Source organism: Lasioglossum baleicum, chromosome 4 (assembly GCF_051020765.1).
Source record: "Lasioglossum baleicum chromosome 4, iyLasBale1, whole genome shotgun sequence".
NCBI lineage: Eukaryota > Metazoa > Arthropoda > Insecta > Hymenoptera > Halictidae > Lasioglossum > Lasioglossum baleicum.
Window position 1 is genome coordinate 17,868,118 of NC_134932.1, and position 27,979 is coordinate 17,896,096.

Here is a 27,979-nt window from a genome sequence, read left to right on the forward strand (position 1 = left end):
TGTATATTTATACAAAATCAAAATTACTTGGAGTAAAATTGTGGGATGAAGGATCTACATACATATTTATTTCTTCTCTTAATAATTTTAATGAGTCGAAAATAGTGTCTGCGTTTGTAATTGGGTTTGAATGTGGCGCGTAAACCTAAAAAGATGTAGTGCCAGATGGTGCTGCGTACGTAGAGAGTGAACAAGGCGGGAACACATGACTTTACTAGACGTGAACCCGTGAACGCGTCTCCTGTAGTAGACGTATTAATTAAAAATACCGCCTTAAACAATAAATTTTCAGGAAACGGCAGACACTATTCCAATGTAAGGGAACTTGGGAGTGAATGTTGGTAAAAATAAAATCTCTTGTTTATAAAATATAAGATCTATTTATACATTCGCATATAAATGGCACAAGGCACTTCCTTTTCAACTATCAGTTGGTAATAACGAACGCTCTTCACGGTCTTGTAAACTTCGTTATCAAAAATATTTGTCCAACAAATGGAACACTAATATTCTACTAGAATTCTATTCAACTAAAAGAGTGCTCCATTTTTTTTTTTGTCACGCGAGTGTGTTATTTAAATTCGTTCGGCACAAATGATAAGATAATTCGCTGGAATATACAATTGATATGTTTCAAGGTACGAATGTACGAAGAACAGTGTTCTTCGGATGCCATTAAAAATTGTGAATGTAACGTAATAAATAAGAACGCGGAATGATCTCAGTATTTCAGTAAGACTTATATGTACACCTAATTACTCTATGAAAATCAATGTTCTCAATTTCGCAATTTCTCCGTCGCACTTTGTTTACAATTTTTTTTCGAAAACACTCCTTTGCATGGCGTTTGTTGCAGTCATCGTTCAGAGTGCCGCTTCTGCCTCAATGTCCTTCGGTTCCTTCTTTATTGTCTGAGGTTTCCTAAAAGAAATAACGAGTTTTAAATTATGTACTTCCGGAATTGCAGAAGAACTCACTTTCCAAATTCTTCGCCGTCATGAAGTGTTTCCGGAAGTGTGCACCCAACAGTCTCCGGTAGTAGGAGACAGAGGGCAGCACCGATGAGTGGCAGAATTCCAAAGAAAACCGGTGGAAGCCATGGTTGAATGTGATCCTGCAATAAAACATGACAATATTAATTGTACTGTAGACAAAAAACCATTATACATTATACATATGTATATCTACACATAAATGTATATAAATATTTATTTCTTGTAATGAATTTCAAGTTTCTAATTGTATTACAGTAAAGGTTAAATGTTTTGGTCACACACATTCATTTTTTTCATTTACAAGACTGTTAATTAATCAATACATTTTCAAATTAACCAATAAAATCAATAAACCAATTAGCCAATTCAAATTAACCAAAATTCATATAATGCTATCGTTAATAAGTAGTTTTTCCACACACGTAAAAAGAAACTAAAATTGATTTAAAAGTAAAATTGGATATCTAAATTAAAATTGAGCGTAGGATATTAAGCTGACACACCTCCAAGTTTTATATAATAAACCTGTAGATTGTAATAGAGCAATTCGTGACCAAATCGTTTTAGAAGATGTGCATTCTAAAATCGGACATTCCACATGCAACTATCTAATACTTTAATTGTGTGGGATTTTTAGAGGATCGTTCGGCAGTCAACGTGTTAATAAAACGATTATATTTCATCTTACTAAGGACACGACGAAAGGCGCCGTGATGGAGCCTATTCTCGCACACATGCTGCTGGTGCCCACGCCAATGTTCCTAACAACCGTAGGGAATAGTTCACCGGAAAACAAGTAAACCGTGGTGAAGGAGACCGACATACCGACGATGGCTATGCAGACTAGAATCAATCGAAGCCACGCGATATCTGAAACCAAGACAAAGCATCATAAGCAAGAGCAAACACATTTCCATTATTTATTATTCAATTTACATCAATTGATTCGTAACCGCACAGATAATCTGAAAAACAATTTACCATTCGAGACGACGATCAACAAGAGAGCAGCGACGCCAGTGATCGTGTTACTAGCGATCAACGTGATCTTTCTACCCAATCTGTTCATTGCCCACCAAGCAACGAAATTTCCAGGTATCTGGATTGCACCGGAAACTATGAAATTGACGAAAATGTTGCCACCAACTTGGCCTATGTATTGAGACATCCCGAATAATCCCATTCCGCAGACGATCCAGTTGAAGAAGATCGACAGAGACTTTACTCTCATGTTAGGGGTACGGAAGAGATCCACGAAGGACGCTTTGTGGTCCGATTCTGTGCGCCTGGAATTCTGAAATAGTCATTGTTATTTGTTAGTTAAGAGCATGATGGTTATTCATAGATTCAACATTTTCGAGACTCTAGATGCTAATCTTTTGCACCTTTTCCGATGCACCACTGAAAATGACTATACTATAATTCAAAACAATTCTTGCATATTACAAGTGTTTGGAGTTTAACAAATTGCTAAACGTTGAAATGCGGTACGAGTAAATACACTCGACTTTGTACGAACAAAATGAGAAACGAAAATATTTAGAATGGAATATTAAGTCTATTTTTTCGAGATCTTTTAATTTTTTAATAACAGACAGGAAAACATTACCTGATGCAAACAATGTTGTCTAACCAAGTCTGGAATGTCCTTATTTTTTATCTTATTAATATTAGCGGCCATTTGCAGGACCTTGCAAGCTGCTCGTTGCCTACCAAAGGCCAGCAACCATCTCGGAGATTCAGGTACGATCCACCAGTAGCTCAAGAGTATTACAGAAGGTAGCGTAATCGCGATTTGTAAGTGTTGCCAGTGGCGGAAGAAAAATGCAAGTCCACCCAGGGACATGTGGCCCAAGCTAAATGGAATTTGGTAAAGTACAGTGATGGCTGCCCTCCATTGAGTACCAACGATCTCCATACCTGCGAAAATTAAATACTTTTTGGATTGACTGAATATGACCTTTCGCGTAATTCAAGTATTTACCACGTTATTCAAGTGGCTTTTTCACGTTTTCAGTGGCTGATAAGAAATGAGTATTACTTACAAATAACATAACTAGTGACCATCGTGCCACCGGTGGCTAAGGCACTGAGTAATTTCATCAGCAATAGCGCCGGAAACCACGGCACGACTGCGCAGCCGATACCGGAAATCAGCTGGAGAACTACGGATACCATCAACGGCATCTTTCTACCATATCTATGGCAAAACAATGAATGTTATTTTAATTTCATCAGATACTCGAATAGCGGCACTATCGAATAAATTTCAGAGAATCGAATGATTACACGTAAGGAATCAATATTGTCTGTACCTATCTGCTAGATTGCCAAATATAATATTGCCCAAAAGCACGCCGAACATCAAAATAGATTGCTGGATATTGGCGTAATGCGTTCGACTGCATACTAAGTTCCACTGAAATAATGTAATAATAAACAAAAATTTATTTACAACTGTCCACACATACGAAAACGGGAACGTTCAAAGGAAACTGTTACAACGATTTTCCATCTGTTTCTAGAAAACTCTCTTACCATATCCATGCAACTATTTTTCAAATAAGATCATTGAAAAAACGTGGGAGCTTGTGACAATTCTAATTTATGTACAATTATATCTTCGTTCGTGAAAAAGTAGTAAAACCAATTTACTACTTGCAATGCTTAACAATCACTAACATACATGTCTAACTGCTTGAATACATTGGGTGTTCTGTCTCACAGTCTACTGATAAAATAATAAACATAACGTGACTAAGAAAACATATACTGACCGGACGGTTACACTTACCCAACCAAGGTCCATAAAAAAAATTGTATTTTTTAACGGTTTAATATCCAGTTCGATTTCTTTCGTCGAATAAATAATATTTCCGCGTACTATATTCATGCGCATCGTAAATTTATGAAAAAAGTATGAAGCGAAAAATCATTAAGATTAATAATTTTGATTAACTCCGTCACTGGAATTTTAAGTTATTGATTACCGCCGCTCTCCCCCACGAGCCGCTTCGATGAAACGGAGGGTGATCGATGACAACAATTACCTGCGATATAATCGTCTCGGAGAACGTGCTCTTGTCGTACTCCCACTCGGTGCATTCCGTCATTGTACCATTGACATTGACTACGCATTGGTTAGATGATTCTGTGTGAGCTGGCGCGGTACAGTTGTACTCCTGATGTGGCGCCATGAAGACGATGGCGAGCTGGTGCCAAGCAATAGGGAACTTGACCAGCGAGATTGCCAGACACACGTAAATTTGCCATCTGCCAAGATTCCCGATTGCCTCCTGTACGGCATCGACCTCCTGCTCATTGTCGACAATTTCCTCTTTACCATTAGACAGTTGCTTGCCGTTCACACCCGCTGAAAAATATACAAAGTCTTTAGATATAACATCAGTGTGACGGTGTTGGTGTGTGGTCAGGGTGGTATCATTCCATGTTAATAGTTTTTTTTGCAGGTGGACGCGTGGAGGACATATGAAGGTTAACTCCGTTTCTTAACACTAAACCTACCACGAGGGGTCAAATGACAGATTTTAGAATTTATTGAATATATTTTTTGACTCCAGTATATATTATATTATAGTAAAAGTATAAATACACAAAATATAAATAAATTTAATCTGGTTATTTTTATAATACTATACACATCAGTCACTTTTGATGGCCGGTAGGTTCAGTGTTAAATTAGAATGATATAATTTTCTATGTACTATCTCAAAAGGCCTTTTAGGACGCGTACAGTGATCTGCAACTCAAGGTCATTCAAGATCTGTAGGTCAACTGCGATGGAAAATTTTCAAATGATAAATTAATTCTTATAATAAATTTTTCTTACATGTACTATCTTTATGATATAAAATGTATAAGCTTGTAAAAACGATAAGATTTTGATATGAAATTATGAGCATATTTAGCGTGTAAAGAGAGAACTTGGTGTATTAGCTTTGCAGAAACAATAAACAATCGTGCCGGCAATTGAAAATCAGTGGAGCATCCTTTATTGAAAAAGGTATGTTTTCAGTTTGTCATAACGTGCGAAAGTGTGTGAAAAATGAATTACAATGTCGAATATTGTACCGGAGATAAGTTAAAGAGAGAGAGTATTAGTACATAGTATGTAGTACTGCGCAATAGTACCTATCTCATAGAATCCTCATACGAATCATCATGGACTTTACAATCTACATAGACGTATATCGCATAATATTCAAAAGATCGGATATGAATCATGCCCGTCATAAAAGACCAGTCACTGACTCAAGTTGAACTCGGAAACTAGAGCGAAACTATTCTAATCTCGTTAGATGCGATACATGCTACACCAGACGCAAAAAACAGACTATTCTAGACTCGATGGAGTCAGTACAAGTCATCTCAGGTTCAATAGATCCGATACGAATCACTTCGAACTAAAGAGACCTAGATGTTTATCATACAAGATGCAATAAAGTTGATAAAAGTCAATCCGACTCGAAAGACTTTATATAAATCATTCTAAATTCAGTATACTCGGTACAAATGATTTTGAATTCGAGCGTACTTTCGATTTTCATCGAATGTCTTGGGACGATTTCTATTGAGTCTATTCAATTCGGAAATCATTCTATCAGATTCTTTGACAACTTCTTTGTCAATTCTTGAAGCAACATCACTGGATCCTTGAGTTTCGAGTGGTGTCTGCTGATTCCGCGAGATCGAGGTGATCTGTTATCATGTGCATTAGAGTACTGATAGTGTATGTTACATCGTTTGCTTGTCAATCAAATTTTTCGCGAAGTTTCTAAACATATGGAATGTAACACTGAGTTGTCTAAGATTAATAGATTGCAATAAACTCGGACAGTTTACCGCGTTCAATTTTGATTGATAAAATTGATAAAAAATTTCATTTTCAGTCCTTCATTTTTCAGAAGTGTATAAGTTAATTTAATGCTGACAGTATAGAAACAGCTACAATATTACAAATCAAGTATTTATTTATTATTATTTGAATAAATTACATGAATAAATTACATGAATAAATAATATAATATAATATATAATTTATTATTATATATGTTTCGTTATGACAAACATTACGAGTAAAAATGAACTTGCCACTGTAAACATTATCGACTGTAACAAACAATAAGAGAGGAGACACTTTGACAGCAAACAGAACCAAAACAAGTATGATTGCGAAGGCTAACTCAATCTAATACTAATTAACAGCGTAGAAGATTGCGATTAATTGTCACTTAAACGACTTTGACCTGATGTCTGCACTTTTTCCGAGTGAAGGGTCAGAAGGCGTTTCACAATTACCATCACCGGTAGATACTTCATGCAATATATTTTTCAAATTTCTCGGACAAACATTATACGCACTTTCATGTGTTAAGTGTTATTGAAATCATTTCATCGTTTCACTAGAACTTTAATGTGACGCAGTGTTAACATAATTGCGTGTACACGCAAACGTTCCCGGGTCTCGAGAACGCCAGATAATTAAATCTGTTTAATTTGCGATCAAGATGAGTTGGCGAATTGCGTAAGCGTGGCGCTTAACGTCGCCGCGAATGCCCTACGTCTCTTTGAGGTCTCATATTCGCATAACTCGCTGCTTAAACAGTATACTTGCTGATTGTGAGTAATATTTGGCGAAATCAATGCTTGAAATATCATTTCACCCTTTGTACTCCAAACAGGAATCACCCCTTTCAAGGGAGTACATTTTTGGATCATCCTTAGTTAAAATTTTTAATTATTAGGTATACTTAAAAAAAATCATTATAAAGTATATTTGAACTGGCAATTTAAATATGACGTATCATCCTCGACGTAGAAAATACATTTACTATTCGATTTATTACGTGGATCATATTTTCAGGTCAACAATGCTAGACACAATGCGAGTGATAACAAAATTCATGGTATAATGTACCATAGATAACTGTCTTAAAAAATTCCAATCGGAGACGCATTCCGGTGTTAGTTAGTTACGCGCGTCTGGAACACGATTGACGATTGATCAACTATGAAAATACAATTTTGGAAGACAAACGATAAAATTTAATATTACTTCTCAATATAATAAACAATTTTATACAAATTGTTTTAAAAAACTGACAACTATCCAGAAATATGTATTTACCATCTAGAGCTTGAACCATTAGGTTTTACAATATCCTTCCATATACATATGTACAACGTTGAAGAGGAATGCAATGTTACCCACTTAAGCGTCCAATTAATTCATTCGTCCCAGTAATGAACAATTCATTTGATTAATTGTTCCGTGGACATACAAGCCAGTCAACGTTTAAAGGAGCAAAAGTTCTAGCTCAAAAATATATGTAAATAAAACATTTTTTGTATATAATATACAAAATATATGTAACTAAACTCTTTTAAGTAAGTTACTTAAATTTTGTGGCACAAGAAGAGAATTCTTTACCCTTCTGGAATCCATTTACACTAACGCGGTCTGCAACCTAGGTAGTTCACAGTCCACAAATAAAGTAATCGTATTGTCGTAATTCGTATTCGTACGAGTCGCGTGTTACGTGCGTAGTGAGACACCACTAGCATAAACTCTCTTCAATAGAAGGATTGAGATCTTGCATCTTGTATCCTTGTAGCAGCTACAAAATCAAACACAGCCGGCGAGGAACACGACGCAGTGTACAGATGGAGGGTTAACGAGAATATAAAATGTATAAAGGTGACATATGGATGACACTGTTCTTTGACATCGGAATAAAACCATTTTTACTATTATTTTAGAATGCAAGAGAGATTGAGAGACATTTTCACTTCACAGTTTCGGTTTCATTAATTATTAGACTGGACACAAAATCTCTGCATTTTTCTTTTTAGTCTATGACATTTTGACCAATCTAATCAATCATTTCGATTCGGAGGTTCTCTAATGCTTATATTTGCAAATTTTTTAGTGTTCATATGTGACGGCCAACGTGTTAAATATAATCTCCGAGATTCTGTAACGTGCATATTCAGCAGCAAACGTGTTAAATAATCGGCAAAGTGTTAATAGTAAAGGGGGGGAAAGACGTGTATAGTGAAGGGAACGCTGTACACGCGCTAAGAAAAAATGTTACAAGGAAAAGCAGTATCGTCGAGGATGTTTCTCACGAAGGCGTTAAGAGAGAGAAAGAGAGAGTGAATTTCTTCTAATTACGTATTCACACCATTATATCCTGGTAGAACAGCGGACGGCTCACTTGAACGATCGCTAATGAGATAGCCGTTAGGGGGGACGTAAAAACACGACGTTCGCAATTAAATTGTTTACTTCGGATCGATTACCGTTCATTTGTATTCGCCCCTACTCCGTGAGGGGGGACTGTCGCCGACGTAAACGACGTTACTCTTGCGACTCTTGCGCAACAAGTGGGTGTGCGCCGGAAAGAGACGACCGATTGGTCGGTTGCGTATGCGCTTATCAAACAGCCGTGCTTCGCCACGCTCTTTTACACATGTTTCGTATGTCAACGGTGTCACGCAAAAACAAGAGGCACGTCACACTCGTGCACACGCGCGTCCACGATGACGTAGGCATACGCCTAACTTAAACGGAAATGCTTGATCGAGACGTGCTAATCACTGTGTAGAACACGCATTTGGACCAGAGGTCGAATGAAACTGTCCTAATTTTCAATTAGTTACGGACAGACCTGGGTAAAAATATTTGAACAAGTATTGGAAATAGTTGATGAAATACTGTTGTTTGTATGAAATAATATTTCAAGATTTATTTCACGTCATAGAGATGAGTGTATGCATTGAAAATAGTTATTTATGTTGTACTAAAGAAAATTATTAATCAAAATAGTATTTGCTTAAGATGTACTGAAAATAATAACTAATAATTAAACTATCACGTTTTCGATACATAGAATGAGAAGTGTTGCAGACAGATGGAAACAATTGTAATTAATTATTAGAGAAAATATATAGCACGAGGCATCAGCAATAATTAAAAATAAATGTTTAATTAATATTTAAACTGCTCTACATCTCTATTTGTAATAATTTACGGAATTATTAAAAATTAATAATATTCAAGACATAATTAATAAGGAGGTAATGAGAACTGAATAATTTTTTTTTTAGTTTTACTGTCTATAGATAATAGTTTAAACTAATCTACAGTGACGTAAACATTTCCAGCCTACTAATGAGTCATTAGCATTATGGACGAACATCATTAAATCCCCGAGTGCTCGTCAATTGTCAATTGTGAACTGAAGCTATTGTTCATGCTTCCACTTAATAACTGTTAATTAACCGATATTTAAATGGAATTTCATATTAGAACCCCCTAAATGCCAATCAGCCTTGGTACAATCTATGTATAACTTACTATCGTATTATTGTAGAAAAAAATGTTACCTGATGTTAAAAATATTAAACTAGTACTTTTATATTAGCATATTTTACCATACATATAAATATATTCGTTTGTTCACGAACTTGTGCTACAACACAATTTTTGTATTACGCACAAATTAATTATATTATTACTTACACAATGCTGACATGTTCAAATATTTATTTCGTATAAAACTTTCAAATTAATTGCTCGAGTATGTACGAAAATGATTTTCATTAATGAATTCATAATTTCAAAAAATCTTTCTGCTTTAAAATCTAGAGAATCTTCTAATTGGAGCTAACCAATGTATACAGTATTACTCCATATATGTACATATATGTATACATACATATACTGGATGTGTCAAAATAAAATCTGTATCCTCATTAATATACGTCATTATTAACGAAGTTCCAAAGTTCCACATTTTGTTGTTTTTTTTTCTTAATGAAATAACATCACCATGCCGAAAACAATTTAGATGATACAACTGTATCGTTAAAAAGAAAGAATATTCTCCAGTTATGAAATTCTCTGACATCGACGAGGTTAACGTCAACATGAACTTGCATTTATTGTTCGTCCGTCTGCTGTGTAAACTGAACCGGTTGAACTCTCCATTAACGAACTTTGTCCGGATAATATTGAACAAAGTTCCCCGTATAATGACCTAGCTCTGGCCTAGATAATTAAAATGCACCATGTGACGTACGAAGTTTTCGTACACTCTTAAAATACTAATCCATCCCTCCAAGGAGGGGCGCCCCCTCCCTCAATGGCATCCTTCCTAGGGATGAATCTACACCTCTGAATTGGTGGACATTTGTAAAAGAAACTGGCCGCACACTTGTTTATAATATTATGAATATGACAGCTGATTCAAAACATGTCATAAAAGACCTCGTTATATTATTGATTGATCTAGTGATTCGTTTCTCCAAAATTTTCGTTCTATACAATTATGACGATATGTACGATCAACCAATTAATTCGTCAACCTCAGATTAGAAAATTAATCTTCAAATATATCTGTGCCAATGTAAATATAGTAAACATAGTGTTTGGTATAGAAGTTCATTTCAAAGTCCATTTGTATTCATATCATTAATAATACTCGTCCACATGTCATACACTACAAACGCCTTTTTCTGGTTGTCGCCGGATTTGTTTAGTGATTCGTCGTTGTTATTATTCGAGTAGACGACTGAGGATTACGTAGGAAGAATTTGCATGTCTAGCTGTATACATTGCAAGCGTAACACAAGGTCGAAACCTTCGAATGCATTGGCCATGATAACAAACAAATCCATAGATTAATTCATTAAGCATTATGAATACAGTAACGAGTAATGAATCTCAAAACCGCGGAATAACAAAAAATTTCAACGAAAGTCAATTACAATTTATTTTCGCAACTTATTAAGAATTCGCAATTTATTTTACTTAACCCCTTGCATTTATTTTATGGTTATAGCGATTAGAAAATTCTTCATCGTTCAGAATTTCATAGAAAAAAAGAAAGTTCATATTTATTGTGTGCCTATGTTTTCTTCAAAGGATTATATGGATTACAACAAAATAGAATTTTATTTCGGTTTGAAGGAAATGAATAATATACATATTTATTAGATTGTTCAGAATCTTCATCACGGGTCAGACTTGATATTGTAGGACAGGTGGTTAAACGAATTAGCATCAAGAAACTATATGTATAGAATAGACTATTTGCATAAAAATCCTGTCTTGCCTGACGCCAAGAATTCTATTAGTCATTGTCATTACTGTAAGTATGCATGTACATGCGCTTTCACATTTTCTGTTTAACTCGTAATGTCTCCGATGCAAATAATAATCATACGCAAATGTGAAAATATTCTGTGAAAATACAACGCATGTACAATCGAGATGTACGAATTCGAAGAAACGATTCATCTGATGTTGCAATAAAAAAAAATCTCGTTTCAAATTACGGAGGAAAATCCGGTATAAATAAAACGATTTTATCGTTTAACGCAATCAATAGCAAAAAAGGTTAAATCTTCCTGCTATTAAATTGCTTATCGGACACATCACTGCCTTCGCCTTATGCGCCTAATTATCAAGAGGAAAAAGAGTTTTGATGTACATCATACTTAGGAAGGAAGCGACTGATTCACAACGGCGACGGGAATCACGCTGAAAGGAGCGATAAATCTTGCATATTCGTAAATGTTAATGTCTGAGATGTTGGTGAAAACAATGATTATGAAGTCGTTTGAGATAAAATGCCACGGAAACGCAATAAGGATAATGAATCTTCAGTTCTGGGAATAGCAGCGATTGTTCAACAAAAACCATGAGAAGCGCGAATTGCAATTTTTTATTTTCGAAATCAGTTTGATAATGAAAAATCTTTACCATAATTTTTTAAGAGAACGATTGAGTTTTGTCCGATCCACTTTTTCAAAATGTGCCTTGTGACCTTGAGATTCAAAGTCAAAATTAATTTTGCAGCATAATTTCTTTACACCCTGTACATATATCTGTGGTTGCAAGAAAAAACGGCGCATGTCGCAATTTCAAGAAATTTGAGTTTATGCATTCATTGAGCTTCGTAGTATTGACGTATCTACCAGAAAAACAGTCAGGGAAACAAATTCGAAAAGCTCGAAAAAAATAATACAATTTAGTGGAGTAGGGATCGCGGAGTGGGGATCGCTGAACGCGATCACGTACTACCGAGCGTCGCGCGGAGAGGTGTAACGGTTAAATTTATTAATAGTTTATATCCCGTAAACGTATAGACTTTTTTAAAAATTCTTTTTTAAATATTGCATTGTCATTTAGTTCTGAGGTATGTTTAAAATTTCAAGTCGCTAGCTCATCGGGAAGTTAGTTTAAGATCAATTGCAAAATTTTTACCGAACAGACAGACAGACAGACAGACAAGAAAGCGAGCTAATAAAAACGTGGTAAAAACGTGGTAAGAAGAGCAGCCCTCTAAAAATATTTCCTAGTCGTACGCAGAGGAATCTCGAAGGACACAGACAGCTACCGAAGTAGCTCAGAGCACGAGAGTTTCTTGGAAAATTGGGAGCAGGATTCTTTGATAATGCGAGCGAACCGTTTTATCTTTTATTACGTTTAAGTATAGCAAGTGACGAGGGAACCAGTTTCGAACAAAAAAGGTGATCGACAGTTCATGCAAGCCGTGAAATATACAGTAACCTCGAGACAGTGGTAACCAGCCTTCGATCACCTGTACGCAACCTCAGCTACGTTCTTGGAAGGCTCGTAAGGCCGACGCGTATTGCCGGTTTTTCCAGAAGCAAAGGCTTCCCTTGTTTTCGACGCACATATGTGTGTAGCACGCAGGCACACACACATACGCGCAGTATAGTTTACAAAGGAAACGATCGTTATCATGCGAGAAATGTAGCGAGTTTGTTTTATTGATTAAGTTGTCTTGCACGCAAATAAATCTTCTAGGCAAGGACAAGCGGCCTCCGATCGGTGACCTAATGAAATTGCAAAAGTGACCTACTTTGGGCGCAGCAATTGTTGCACGGCAAGAATGTACAATAGTCGACGAGTACGACGGAGTGAGGAAAAGTCTTGTCCCCTGCTTTCGAGCTCGAGGTTTGTGAAAATGTTATCCTCGCAGCAATTTTGCACTATCGGATATGGTAAAAACTGAGAGACTACAGCATTTATAGACGATCAATCTAGATAATGAATCGAGAACGAAATTAATTTTTTAATTAACTTGTACTATCAGGTTTATAATAAATTCTCTTATCAATTTCTACAATTGTATAGAGAGAATAAACTACCTATTCACACTATCTATATTAAAAAAGTAGACACTTACGTGCCAATAAGTTTGCAGCTCGGTTATTCGAAATTTTCAATGGATCCTTATCAGAGATTAATATTAAATAGACACTGTAAATAGACATACCATAATTGTTGGTTTGCGTATTCTTCATATCACTGCCTGGTCGTGCAGCTATTTCGTTTCTTTGCGATACGTTCACGTTTTATTTTCGTTAATGTGTTATCTGTAACATACGAACGATGGAAAATTTGTGAATCGTTTGTTTAGTTGATGGGTTAAGTCTAATCCGCTTAAGTTACCATTTTGAAGTTAAATAGACTTAGAACTTTCTTAAATTAGATGAAATTTAGAGACATCTATTATATATTTATATATAGTAGTATTTGACAGCCAATTTCGTTGTTTTCGTCAAAATAAGCTCGCAACGTTCGCTGTATTAGTATATCAACGAATTAAAAAGGAAATTGATTTTAATCTCTACATATTTATCATCGCGGCACATTAATACACAAAGATGCAACTTATCTACCATCTGACAATCGTCCTCGATCAGCAAAACATTAAAAATATTCACCGGTAATTAAAACAACAAATTAACTTTATCTCTGATTTGAAACCACTAGCTTAGTAGTGGATACTGGAATTCTGATTATAATATTCCTGATTCCAAGGATGCATAGAGAACTTCCTGCCACTTCTATTTGCGGAGAAACTGCTCATTAATACTCGGTCATAATTGGTTTGATAGATAGATCGCATACAAATTAATTTCCATTTATTTATATTTATATTAATCAATAAGTAATTTGAAATATTACTATTGTCAAAAGATGAGAATATATTGCTATCGTGTTTATATGTACAACATTCTAAACAGTACAGATCAAATCTACAGCAAAACAATTACATATTGTGTATTGTGAATAGTTGCATTTCGAAGAATTTACATCAATGATAGTCGGTATCGTTTGTTTCAAGGATCGAGAATATCTCTGCACACATATGATGCAACTAGGCTATATTACAAATACAAAAATATTGCTTACAGTGCAAAACATTTAAAATCCAGTTTATCTATTGTTTACATTAAAATCCATTAACGGTTATAATAGTCCACAGTTTAAATACATACACAAGTTTCTGGATCACCATTCCATAAAAAAATATTTCTAAAGCTGGTACAGAAATATTAAAAGAAAAATAATATAATTATAGTATATACTTATCTCATCTATTTTATTCTTATTATTATCGTCGGCCATGAAGCTTGGAAAAAGAATTTCGTTATGCAAATACGAATATGCGACATCTTTTTCTTTATAGGTGTACATAAATATAGAGCGTTTATAATGTAACCACTGAAATGAATGGAAATCAGGAGGAACTTCGTAACGTAATAGATTCGATTTTTTATGGATATTAATCATGTAGTAAGAATAAGCAATACTTGGAGGCGAGACTACAGTAAATATTGCAGATCTATTTCCACAATATATCGAAAAAACAAGCAATTTTCACGTCATACTCCTGTTATAACATTTAAATGAAGTATTTACGAACTTAGCTTTGTAAAACATTTTTCTCATATTAAACAATATCGCTTGATGATTGAACCTTGCCCTTGACAACAACTGTTTAAATCTTAATTTACGATTTTTTCTACTATTTTATACAACAATATAGCCTTCACAGTGTACCTTATATTATTGCAAAAATGACAGTACACTTTTCACTCGTCGCTATCTCATGCAAAAATGTGTTGGATAAAACTGAACGAAGTATGACGAAAGTTCAAGTTTTAAAATGAGTCCGAATAGAGACAAAACTGGACAGAATATAAAGGAGACAGATGAAAAGAGTGAGCACAAAGAAACATCATTAAAAGAAAGGAAAAAATTATACGAACAACGAGAGCTAGACAGGAATGAAGAATGCAATGATGAAGAAAATAATGAGCTTTACAGCCTTGTATGGCTCGACTGATATAATTCCAGCAAGCCGAATGAAAAATGGCTGAAGAAGTGCGTAGTGTATAACGACCGGGCTCACAAAGAATGCAACGAACAGTATTTAATCGTTTATAACTCGTAAACCATTCAATCATTCTCGATAAAATTTTCATGTGCAGAATTGATATCGATCTAGAATTCACATTTAAAAAATTTTTTTTACCGGCCCAAATCAAGAAGTTGTGAAAAGCAACTATTTCTATTTTTTTGTTATTCAGACTAGACACACATTATCAAAAAATTTCATTATACGTCATCTAGTACACTAGTCAATATAATTAGTCAATATAATTAGTTCTGGTCTGGCAGAAAAGCTGAAGTCGTTTGATCCATTCATAAAAAAGTTGTTCCGGCTTCAAGTGTGGTATCAATGTTACTGACTGTGTCTCGAGAAATGACTGTAGCTAGACAGATCTTTAGTTACACTGGCGAGGTGTGAGCAAAGAATGGTTCGCGCAAGTCGAGGTACCGATCGCACTCGCGATCTCTGGGAGGCGAGAATCGCGGTCGAGACAATGCCTGTCGCGTTGGAAGGACAGAATGTTGTTGAACCGCCGCGGCATCGACGCGCCGAGCCATGACAGAGGGAAAGGAGTAGCAAAAGAAAAAGAGCGCCGCGAGAGTCGCCGACGGCCGCGCCGGGAGCGAAGAAAATCGCGAATACATGCACCGCGCAACCGTTTCGAGAACGCAGCCACCGTCGCCAGTTATTACCGCGTGATTACGGTTATGATCTCGAAAGTAACATGCTAATTCGAATAGACCGAGCCGCCTGGAATTCTCGGGTGGCGTCAACGACAAACCCCGGCCAACAATTTCTTCATTTTTATAGACGCGCTAATGGCGATCCTCGCTTCACACAGGAGTGCAACCCGCACCTGCGGGGAAGAAGCTTCGCTTGTCCATCAATCGGCTTGAGCTCAAGAATTGTTACAATCTTTAAGAAACGTCCAATATTATACCGGCCGTTTCATGCAAAAATGGTGCCAGTCAAAACAGTTAATTAGATAATGTTAAAGTGTCCCAGAAATCTATTTTCTTGAGAGCGATGATTCCTGGGGTGATTTGAAGTAACTTTTTCCTTTGCGAAAATATTCTCCGCGCGGCTTGTTACGGATTGTTAACGAAAAACGCGGACCAATCAGAGCGCGCCTGCAGTGCGCAGACTCCGGCTCGACCAATGCCAACGCCGCGCCGGAATCCGTCCACTGTAGCCGAGCTCTGATTGGCCCGTGTTTTTCGTTAATATTATAACTCGATAACAAAACCGCGGAGGAAATTTTCGCAACAGAAAAAGTTATTTCAAAGTTATTTGGGGCGTACGCGCCCCACGTTGAACTTTCCGTTCATGCCGATTGGAATTCTCATTGAATAACAAAGCATTTTTTAAACATTTATTGCAAATTCAAGTAGAGGCATCTCAAGACTGTAGAATATTCCGTCCAAAAGAATGAGGTATTATAAAAAATGCAGTACAGAACAAAGCAAATGGCCTGAATGAAAAATCGAGCAAAAACAGCTCGTCGCGGAACGTGTTAATGGAAGGCCCTGCATTACAGCAGAAATTTCTTGACTCTTCATAACATTTGCATTCTAAAATCGGACATTTCATTTACAACAACCTAATATTTTAATGTTTTTTTTTTAAGAATAGTGTTTTGCAAATATGTATTATAAAATGGCTCCGTAATTCCTAAAAGTAATGAAGTTAGACACGTTTAAACATTGAACAAATATGACTGAAATACATTTAAAAACGCAATCCTTCTCCGAATAATCAGCTTCGTAGAAGAATTGCCAATATTCATTAACTGCAGTAATAATTACCATACTGAACAATTCTGTGCCTGCCACGCTGGCAACGTTCAGCTAGGTACGTTTTACCGATATATGTAATGAGTTCTAACATCTGGGACCATTTTCTTTGGGCATGTAACACCGAGACGGTTTCTTGCACTATTTCTGAATTCTGATATTTATTATTTACTTCCTGTCTACATTCTAAAACTCGAAAGTGGTGAAATGTTTTCACATAGTAAATGCGATAAGTATGAGTTCGTAACGTGTGTGGGTAATGATACAAGAAGATTAGCAAGAACTTGTGTCTTTACCATGCGCTGCGATTAATGCAACCAATAATTATTTAGGAGGAAGGAAAAACGTTCGGAGGAGAAAACGCTATTTTCTGGTTCGAAATGTATTATATAAAGAAACGCCAATCTCTCACGGCGACTGAGAAACAAAGTAAAACTGTTTTTCTACACACTTTTTTCCTAAGAACATTCGAAACTAATAAATACATTTAATTGCAACTCGCTCGTTAACATATTAATTCATATACTTTTGCGTATCATAATTTAAATATTATACAAGTATAAGAGAGTTCGTCGTTCTGTATAATAATGAAAGTAGCCCGTAATTTATATGTAATAATTTCTAGTGTTTATTATAGATATACAGACCCAATAATTGAACTGTACAAGATTAAATACATTAAAATAATAAAAATATAATTGAACTGTATGTATAATGTATAATAATATTATACATAATATTAAATAAAATAATAAAAATATTGAACACAGTAATATATAATTATACTTACAGCTCAATTATATTAGTACATATATTTAAGAAACACTAAAAATTATTGTAAATTACAGGCTATTTTCATTATTACACAGGACGACGAACTCTTATACTTCTATAATATGTATTTATGTTACGATATGCAAATGTATATGTGTGGATATGTCAACGAGCATGTTGCAATCATAGATAACAAAGCGAGAAACAAACGTAAATCAACAACACCATGACGATTTAATCTTTTTAAAGCACCAAAGAACAATATTTAGCGAATTAATGGCGATCCACAGGGAATAAGTAATTTTGCATACATATAAAATATGATGAACATTTCATTTATCGTCTCACTTCTTTTCACATTAGGTACACTACTTTATTAATACGTTTTTATCTCCATGTAATCCTCGTAATGTCAGAAACGACGTAATGCAACTATTATTTGTATACGCGTCAAATCCGCCGTTAACTTATCTCTATGGCGCTCTTCTTAGTATGCTAAGCCGATCAAGGTATTATGAACACTTCAAGAGCGTTTGTCAATGAGGAACTGAAGTCTGAAGTACTCTGTCAACAGAAATTGCGACAGATATTATTACTGCGTTATAAAAACGGCCGATAGTCATTTTTGAAACAAACATTCGGACGAAAGAAACGTTGATAATCAAACAGATAATCTCAAAAACGAAACCGATACATTATTGTCATGTCTTGAGTGCTATTTAGGGGACGATGGATCTCAAGATAAGAGCCGAAAGATTAAACTATTCTTTTAATTAGTACTGTTGTGACTGCACTATCTTATTTATACACGTGTAACTAAACTTACAAAAACAAAAAGATAAACATCGAGATAATTCGATACTAACTTACAGAAATGAAAAAATAAAATAGTGGTATCATTGATTTCGTAATTCATTTTTATAAAATCAATGATACCGCCGTATTGTGTAATGTTTCTTTTGTCTCGAATCTTATTCTCTTTTTTGGGCAGATTAATTATTCATGTCTGTATAAATAAGATACAATTATAACCACATGAATTCAAGGAATGTTTTAATCTTTTTAAGTCATACCATCACATCCATCAATTTATAAGAGTTTTACAATTAATCGACAAATTTCGAAAAGCCATTAAGTAACGCCTTCTAAATCTCTAACAATTCCGCAATGTATATCTTAAGATAAAAGACAATCCACGTAGCATTTGATGTTTACATACTTTCTTCGTCTGTTTACTATCGTCATTCCAAAAGTCATATGACTCTTTAAGTAAATATTGAAGTGAACAGATACAGTGAAGCCAAAAAGTATTTGAACACTAAATTTCCTATTATTGAGAAATTCGATATTTAAACTGTAATAGTTCTGTTTAAAAAAAATAGCACAACAATATACAGTTACTCGAATTAATATTCGGACGCCCTAAAAAAGAAGATAACTTTTTTGATATTGTACTATACGGTTTGAACTTTTTTGGGAAGCTAGAGCAATTAGTTTACTACAGGATGTGAAAAGAAATTTTTTCAAAAATTCCAATTGATCAGAATTGTAGAAAAAATACTAATGTGGGCGTATATTGAAAATTTTAAAAATACGTTTTGTAGATCTGTATGGATTAAACATATTCTGAAAATTTCGTCAAAATCGGTCGACGTTGCAATGAACTACAAACGTTCAAAGATGGTAAAAATTGCAGATTTTCACAATTCGGCCGATATCTAATAATTCTTACATCTTTCAATGCCTGTCGTTTTTTCCCGCATCAACCGATTTCGATGAAACTTTCACAGTGCATATAATTGATACACACCTACAAAACGTACTTTTTAAATTTTCAATATAGGTCCACATAAAAAAGTTGTAAAACACAAAACTTTTAGTATTTTTTATATAATTCCGATCAATTGCTATTTTTTTAAAAAAAATGTTCACATCCTGTAGTAAACTAATGGCTCTAGCTTGTCAAAAAAGTTTAAATCGTATAGTACAATATTAAAAAAATTATCGTCTTTTTTAGAGCGTCAGAATATTAATTCTTGTAACTGTACTTAGACTCTTTTTAAAACTTGAAGTCTCTACTTTTGTGATCTGCCGCTCATTTTTAACCAAGTTATTTTTGTCCAATGCGACAGGAAAACTGAAGAGTCTTTTGTTCCAAAATGGTACAAATTGAAACGTGTTTAAAAACATTGAAAAATTTTTCTCGTGACTGAAACCACCGTAGATTTAGGAATTGAAGCTTGTACGTTGCAACGAATGCTTGGAACTTGATCTATAATTTTTTCTACTCGATTTATCGAGCTTCGAGTAAAAGGTGTACTGCCATCCTTGCAATAATATAAGGTACTCAGATTAAAACTTCTCTCCCACTCTACTCTTCCCCTTCTACCATGTTATTTCCCCTCTCTTCCGCCACTACTCGGTCACGTGGCGCGTTGCGTCTCTGTCACGCATGTATCACAATGTCACGTGACTAATCCGGTAACATTACATGGAGTACGTTTTTCTCTACTTTAATTCACTTAATTCAAAACACATTAGAATTAAATATAAAAAATTATATATTAAATATAATAAGAATACATAAAAACATATGTTTCCTTACCGTGCAAATCGACAAACAATTCTCCTCGTACAAATTTGATTATCTCGAATTATGATAAGCGTAGTCGATTGGTCGATGATTCACGAGCAAAGTATCCAAACTGTACAAGGATTTCGCCATTACTGTCTACGACTATGTTCCACGCGCCAACTATCTGGATAATTATTCTTTTAAACGCCGCTGTCTGCGTCTGAGCCTAATTGAAGTCGCGCAAGAAACTATACTTCGATAAGGCTGTTCTTATCGCACGAGTTTCGCGACAAAGTCAAGAAGCAAAACGGAGATGACATTAACGAGGGCGAAGTGCCATTCCTGCCGTTGCTATTATGCGTATGTATCGTTCTGCTGCGTGGAATCGACTTGCCGGAGTTACATTTGACTTTACAAAAGCCACGAGTGACCTCAAACTTCTGAACGATAACGTGTATCGACGGCCACGTGTCAGATAAATCCGAAAAATCAGGGATCTTCCTCACCGAGACGATGAGTAGATGTCTTTTTGCGCAAACTGATGATAAAACTATCGTCAGAAGAACAACAGCCAAATTAATCGGCCGACGATTAAACAATCCGACATGCTGTTGCTTGTTTGGATCAAGATTAAAACAAGCATTCTACTTTGAATTCACCCGCGACGAGTAGCCGTGAACTTCGCGTCACCAGCTCGCCGCCGACTGCTAAGTAATGCCATAAGTAAGGATGCTGAATATTTATGAAGAATGGTTGCTAATATAATATTTAACCACTCGCTTCGAATTAACAACGTCTCATAATTGTTTAGTAGAGGCGACAGACCACGGTTGTTTCAGTGTAAATGAACTTTATAATGGTTTAACATGCCCGGTTTCAGATTTTTTATTTTTATTATTATTGGAATTATAAAGTTGCGTTCATGGGGAATTATTTAATAAATATCTTTAGTCGGGCACGTATTATAATAAAATGCGCGCAGAGTCTAGACATGTAAATCCGATCTTGTCATTTTTATAAGGAGGCACGGACCATTCACTTTTAGAGCTCGGCAGAGTTAATGGTAAAATTCATGCATATACAGGGTGTGGCCGGATGGGTGGTACAACAGAGCAAGGGGTGATACTACATGTAAAAATAAGTCGAAAAAAAAGGAATAACATTTTTTTGTTTGACGCTTCGTTTTCGAGAAAATCGAGTTTGAAAATGCAGCGAATACACGTGCTATTGCGTAGGAATCGTCTGACGCGTCTTACCGTGATCAACCAATTCTACTTTGTGCATATACTAAAGCACGCAAACCTGGCGGAACTTTAAACTCGATTTTCTCGAACACGAAGCGGCAAACGAGAAAATGTTATTCCTTTTTTTCGACTTATTTTTACATAAGTATCACCCCATGCTCGGTTGTTCCACCCGTCTGGCCACACCCTGTATAATGCACAGGGTAGAGCCAGTGTCGCCAGATGAGGGGAAATAGTTACCCTCTCTATGCCAATACCGGATTAACCACGTGACATTGTAACACATGCGGCAGAAGCGTAGGAAATAGTGTCATAGAAGTGGAAGGTAGAGTGGGGACACACAAGTCTTACTCGTTAGTTGTGTTTAAGCATTCGTTTGAGTCGCATAACACATTTGTGCTTTTCCATACTAAGAAATAAAAAGAACAAGACAATCATTTTTGTTCTTTTTAAAAAAAATAGATGTGTATATTTATATATACGATTTATATTTTTCACTAGCAATGTGTCACGATGTAGTGAAAATAATATATTAATACTCTTTCAAAGTCATTTAATCTTTTCACTGTTTTAAATTGCACCTACTCGTATTTGTCAAAAATGCATAAAGATCTGGAGTCTAATTAATAGTGTGGGTGTATTGTAAATTTGAACTTGATTGCGTCAGCCAATCGTATGCTCCAGTGACCATAGAACGTCGCATAACAAATGCATTCAAGTTCGAGATTCGTGCTGTTACAAAATTCCCTAAGCCGCTAAAAAGCCATTAGAACACTCGAAGAAAGTTACTGATTATTATTATTGTGAAGGAAAAAGAGTTTTGAAGTTGGGTACATTTGATTCACTGCATGGTTATTATGGCATAATGACTGACTGATGCAATCCAGTTAAAACTTACAATACAGGAATATTAATACTGTTTTTATATAGCCACCTACTCGGTAGAGATACAGTAGAGACAGGGGAAGATTAATATAGTTTTATAGTTCCCACACAAAAAACAAAAGAGAGTATACACTCCAGCATAGGGAGCTCTTTGTAGATCGCGTTAGGTTAGTATTGTTTCAAGCTAAATTATCAACTTTTACTTTTACTTTCAAATAACACAGAATACACACCTCGCAGCACACGCACTCCCAGTTTTACACGAGTGACACTTCATAATAAATACAGTCAATACAAATATAAAAATTGTTATACTTTGTCCAACTTCTATGACTCACACAAAGTTAAGTCGGCGAGTATGACAGCGCGCCAACTATCACTGACTGGAGAGTATGTACGTACAATAAATATTAATGACGTCAGGATAGTTGCATAAATTAGAAAATTCTCTAGTTTTTCCATTGTTCTGTTCATTTTTTTTTTTTTCTTTTTTTGGACAGACTATGTTACTCTTGTTTAGAGTTCAGATTAATTGTACTTGTACATCTTCTTGTCTTGAACTTCGTGTAACTTTAACCTTTCATTTAGAATCGTTAAACCATTAACCTTTCATTTAGTATCGTCATTAAGCATACGTGAAGCATTATCATTCGTATCATTTTAATTATTTTGACTTTTCAACTTTTTCTATGTTGCAATATCTTATCAAATGTCATCACATTCTTGCTTTACAAGTCTCTACACATGAACTCAATTATTTCTAGAAATTCTAGATATATTATAAAAACACATATACTTGCACGTGTTTAGACAAACCATTAGCTGGATTCGAAACCTGAAAATCTAGTTTCATAAATCGATTATGTGTCGACAGATGTAATTCAACGTAAGAAAATAAATCATTAATAAATCTGCCTCCCTTTCTCTGTACTCTAAACCATATCTTTAATCGTTTGTTTTGGGTGTTCTCTTATTTTTCGATCAATTATACAAATATTATAGCCCCCCATTTATTATTTTTAATTTTCCAATGATTATCGTCCATTTAGGAAGGATTGTTGATCTTCTATCAAGCACCCTATTCCCATCATCTGGTACATGCGTAATACGACGAACATCAGCACGTGTAAGTCGAGAACGAGGGACATTGATAGAGGCAAAAGTGTCGGCGACGTGTAATAATAAGATTCACGCGATTCATCGTGTTCAATTCATCGCATTAAGAATAGAGCAATTTCGTTAGGCGATATCAAAGCGCCACGCCGCCTTTAATTATGTTATTTATTTCAACTTTAATTATTTCAACAAAAGAAAAAATATTATCTCATAACTTGTGTTGTCAGATCTTATTATTTCTGTCGCAAAGAACAATCTTCCAATGGCACACATTTTCCTTTAATTTTGTATCAGCATATCAGATATCAGCATAGCTAACGTTCGTAATGAGTGCAAGTGAGCATGTCGTTATATATGCTTGTATGCCGACAGAAATTCGTTATCTGCTAGTAAGACAAAAATGAGAATTTAAGTGTAACACGACCAGATGATAGCGGACGGTCTTCCTTCGTGAAAGTTTGCGGCGGCATTGAACTTGGTCCACTGTTTCGTTTGGCTACAGTCGCTGCAGTTGGATCAACTGCGCATATTTTTTGGCCCGTCGTACTGTGAAAAGCATCAGAATGTTCCTGGCCTCGGTTAAAAAAATTACATAAACAGCACGCTTCCGGAATTTTCAATTCCGCGCATCGACAAGATTTTCTTATGAAACACGGTTATCGGCCCTATTTATTTATCTTTCGAATTGGAGCTCTTACTTATATGATACTCGGGTAGACAAAATTTAATCAAGCACCCAGGTATTTCATAAGATATATGAGATTACATGAAATACTAAAATTCTAATCTGAGAGAGAGATGATATATAACAATTAAAAAATTATTCTCATTTTAATATACATATCGGTGGTTTTAAATTTTTCATCTATCTCGGATATCATTTGCGATATCCGAGTATCTCAAAGATTCAATTGAAATCACTGGCCCTACTTCGAATACACTATAGCTGCAAGCACAATAGAGTCATCTGCGACCTAACAACTACCACACGAATTGCACCTAAATATCTGGAGGCTATTCCATCCAAGAATACTGCTATCCGAACATATTTTCTAGCTGTCTACTCCAGTCTCAAATACGTAACGTTTACATGCAATGCATCTTGTCGGTTGAACATAACGAATCGGTGATTGCTGTGCTTTCTGAGCTTCTATGTATTTTTTAACTTCTTAAAAATACTCGGGCACCCGGAAATTTCGGGGACCCTAAGTCGAGTCGGGTCGGGAACTCCGACAATATAAATTTTTGGGTACCCGACCCGACCGATTTCGACTTCGGGTACTCGGGTATCACACCCCTAATAAAATTAGTCGGAGGATTTTATGCATTTATGACAAAACTGAGGAGGTGCAATTTAAAACAGTAAAATATTAGAGGAATTGAAAAATACTGTTATATTATTTTCAACCTGTTAAACATAGCAAAAAGAAAATTTTTGCATAAAGATCCGCTGACTAATAATATTTATTTGTAAAGAAGTACGATTATTCTGAACAATTTCTGAAATCAATTTCTCACAGTGAATTTACATTCTCAATTTTCAAACAGGTAGTTGCTAAATTTACATGATTCAGAGGTTTGTTTTGTCATTTCCGCGCAAAGATGGGAAACCTCATTTGCAATTACGCGATGTTCAGTTTCTCATCGACCGTGAGAAACCCCGATAAGCTGCAGAATTCCGTGATTGCTGAAAATTGGCAGATAGTCTTTCATTCGCGTGTGACGCGAAGAAAAATCAAGGTTCCTGTTATAAGAGAACAAACGGCGGCGTGTGTACCCGCGTGGGTGGCGAAACGACTTTTCAGCAGCCACGTGCGTAGAATGATTCACGAAATAGTCTGCCTGCCAGTTTCGGGTTTACGGATAAACATTTTACAGGACAGTTAAACATTATATTACCGGAAATAGACATATGCAAAGCCACTTTCAGCTGCAAGATGTGCCTCAAAGTGGGCATCAAAAATATCACTTGCACATAAGTTGAAACTGTACGCGTATGAATAAATTAAAACAGTTTCAAAAATCGCTTTTCATTCTTTAATGCTCGTATCTGATATTGTTGTATCCGAGTTTATTCCTTGATCCCCCACAATGTTAATTCAAATGAAACAAATGTCTTTGATGTATAAATTGATCTTAGTTTTGGCACCATCAAAGTTGATTATTTTGAACAATTTCAACACACGACTTATATTAACATAACATACGCTTGTACAAATTTGATATCCTCATATCTAATTGGATTTCTTTATGCTCTGCAATGTTACTTCGAATAAAAGAAATATTTTTATATCTACGTGAAAGATAAACTTATCTCGCGTCTGAAGGAGTGTGTCTGGGAGAGATTTGTCTGATAAATTCAGAAAATTCTGAGACGCGTTGCTTATCAGACATTTCTCAACAATATTCCCATTCATTCTTAACCTTGCACTAAGCGTTGAATTATCTTTATCCAAGAATTACATAATTGTAACGATAACGGTTAGGGTCCCAAGGTACACCGGCAAGCATTTACGAATTAACAGCTAGATACAGGGAAACGTTTATGTTACCGTTTATCAAAAAGTATTTTTAGAGGAACATCTGCCGACACGTATATTCGAACATTGATATTTGATATGTAAATACGAATTTCGTTCTTTTTATAAATGACCTTCTTTGCTTCGAGAAATAAGCCTCTGCATTCCTGCGTCTCGTAGAGATTCTGTCACACTGCACCACTTTCTGCACTAATTATGCCAAGTAAGAAAATTGGGGGAAAATGTTTGAAGAATTAAGCCGATTCACCGCAACAAAGCAGCTTGGTCATATCGTTAGAAGTGCAATGGATTTCTAGTCTTAAGCGCGTTGCTCAATGTAGTCTCACATATTCTCCACTGATGTGTGAAGTATAACGATATAAACCGTCAGATAAGAAATATCATGACGCCTTTGTCCTTATCTATCCGGCCCACAATATTTAACAACTGTTGATCGTGTGCGAACGAATAATTAACGATTGCCCAATAACTGGGAATTTGTGCTCGATAACTTCTGATCCCGTTTCGTCGAAACCGAACAGGACGACGCGCGACGCCTCTCTTTTCGATGAGAAGTAAAATGTCGCGATCATTGTCCGCTCTAAGAAACACGACACCGCTATGATTAGCATATAATGAAGTGAACTATGTATATCTGGTCACTAAACCGACTTTACGGGCTTATGGCGACTATACGAGACACGGTAAAACAAGTGCGACGAACGATTATCACAGAAAAATGCATTTTGCTTCGAAATAAATAGTTACCTTGACATACATCGTTTATCGTGACATTTTATAAGTGACGAATTCAATGTTTAAGGGGTTTCGGTTTTAACCCGCTTGATTCTGTGCCTCGTTATTAAACTGTAATTGTAAGAAACAATGTTTGATAAGTGACAAATTAAATGTTCAAGGGGATTAACGTTGATTAAGCTTTAACCATCTTGATATTGTACATTGTTAAACTGCGGATTTGTATGGAAAATAAAAATGATCTAATTGTATGAAACAGAAATTAGATGGAAACGAATTTCTTTTTATAATAATTTCAATGAGTCGAGCATAGTGTGACGGTCTTGTAAAATTTTATGAAATGCTTCACAGCTTTTTATTTCATACATTTTTGTCATAAATGCGTGAAATCCGTAGTCTAATTGTTATGATAATATTAGCGGGTCTCTATGCAAAATAAGTTTCCGGAAATTGAATTCTTTTATTAGTGGTATCCATAAGTAATGTCGTTTCCCAATACGTAAACAAGCTTCTTTATTTCATTCAACATTTTGTACAGATTAATTTTGCAATAAGCGCATTATGCCAATAAATTTATTTAGAATATACGTTATGTAATAATATAAATGACGATCACAACAAAGGGACAATATTCATCAGATTCACAAACAATAGGACGACATGACTTATGGTTACACGTATGGTTACACGTATATAATAACAACTTCTCTCAGTGAGTGAAATAATGTAACAATATTAAATTTTTCCAATGTCTTCACAGTTCTATATTTCATCTATTCATTTTTGCCACAAATGCATAAAATCCGCAGGCTAATTAGGTTTTTTCTTTGTATCAATTCAACTGAAACTGATGTGCGAGGTGTAACAAACAATCGACAAAAAATGGCTAAATCTTGATCAAGATCGATGGGAAATTAGGCGAAAGCAGGTTGCCCCTTACCTGTTGCTGACGGCTCGGCGAACAGGTGTTCCCCGCGGTGTTTTCTCTCGACAGGACCCGCTCTGCTTTTCAGTGGACCCTCGCGATCAATCTCGAAAGCCTCGATCGATGCCGACGCACAATTTGGTGGAGCCGATCTTAC

The 27,979-nt window shown here is 35.5% G+C and overlaps 1 protein-coding gene across 4 annotated transcripts; it reads right to left on the reverse strand.

Moving 5' to 3' along the window:
* Positions 1–719: 719 nt before the first annotated feature.
* LOC143207796 (organic cation transporter protein) lies at positions 720–27,978 on the reverse strand. Of its 4 annotated transcripts, XM_076421576.1 has the most exons (11): positions 27,838–27,978; positions 26,910–27,008; positions 13,328–13,427; positions 4,046–4,368; positions 3,311–3,414; positions 3,041–3,195; positions 2,605–2,915; positions 1,977–2,289; positions 1,684–1,865; positions 978–1,114; positions 720–921 (listed from the first exon to the last, which is right to left on the reverse strand). In XM_076421576.1, exons 3-11 carry the CDS (start codon positions 13,353–13,355, stop codon positions 864–866), a joined length of 1,611 nt encoding a protein of 536 aa, XP_076277691.1. In that variant the 5' UTR covers positions 13,356–13,427; positions 26,910–27,008; positions 27,838–27,978; the 3' UTR covers positions 720–863. The 4 variants fall into 4 exon arrangements, with proteins under 4 accessions (XP_076277691.1, XP_076277693.1, XP_076277690.1 ...); XM_076421578.1 differs by lacking the exon at positions 13,328–13,427; XM_076421575.1 differs by lacking the exon at positions 26,910–27,008 and having other exon boundaries at positions 27,838–27,977.
* Between the last annotated feature and the right edge of the window lies 1 nt (position 27,979).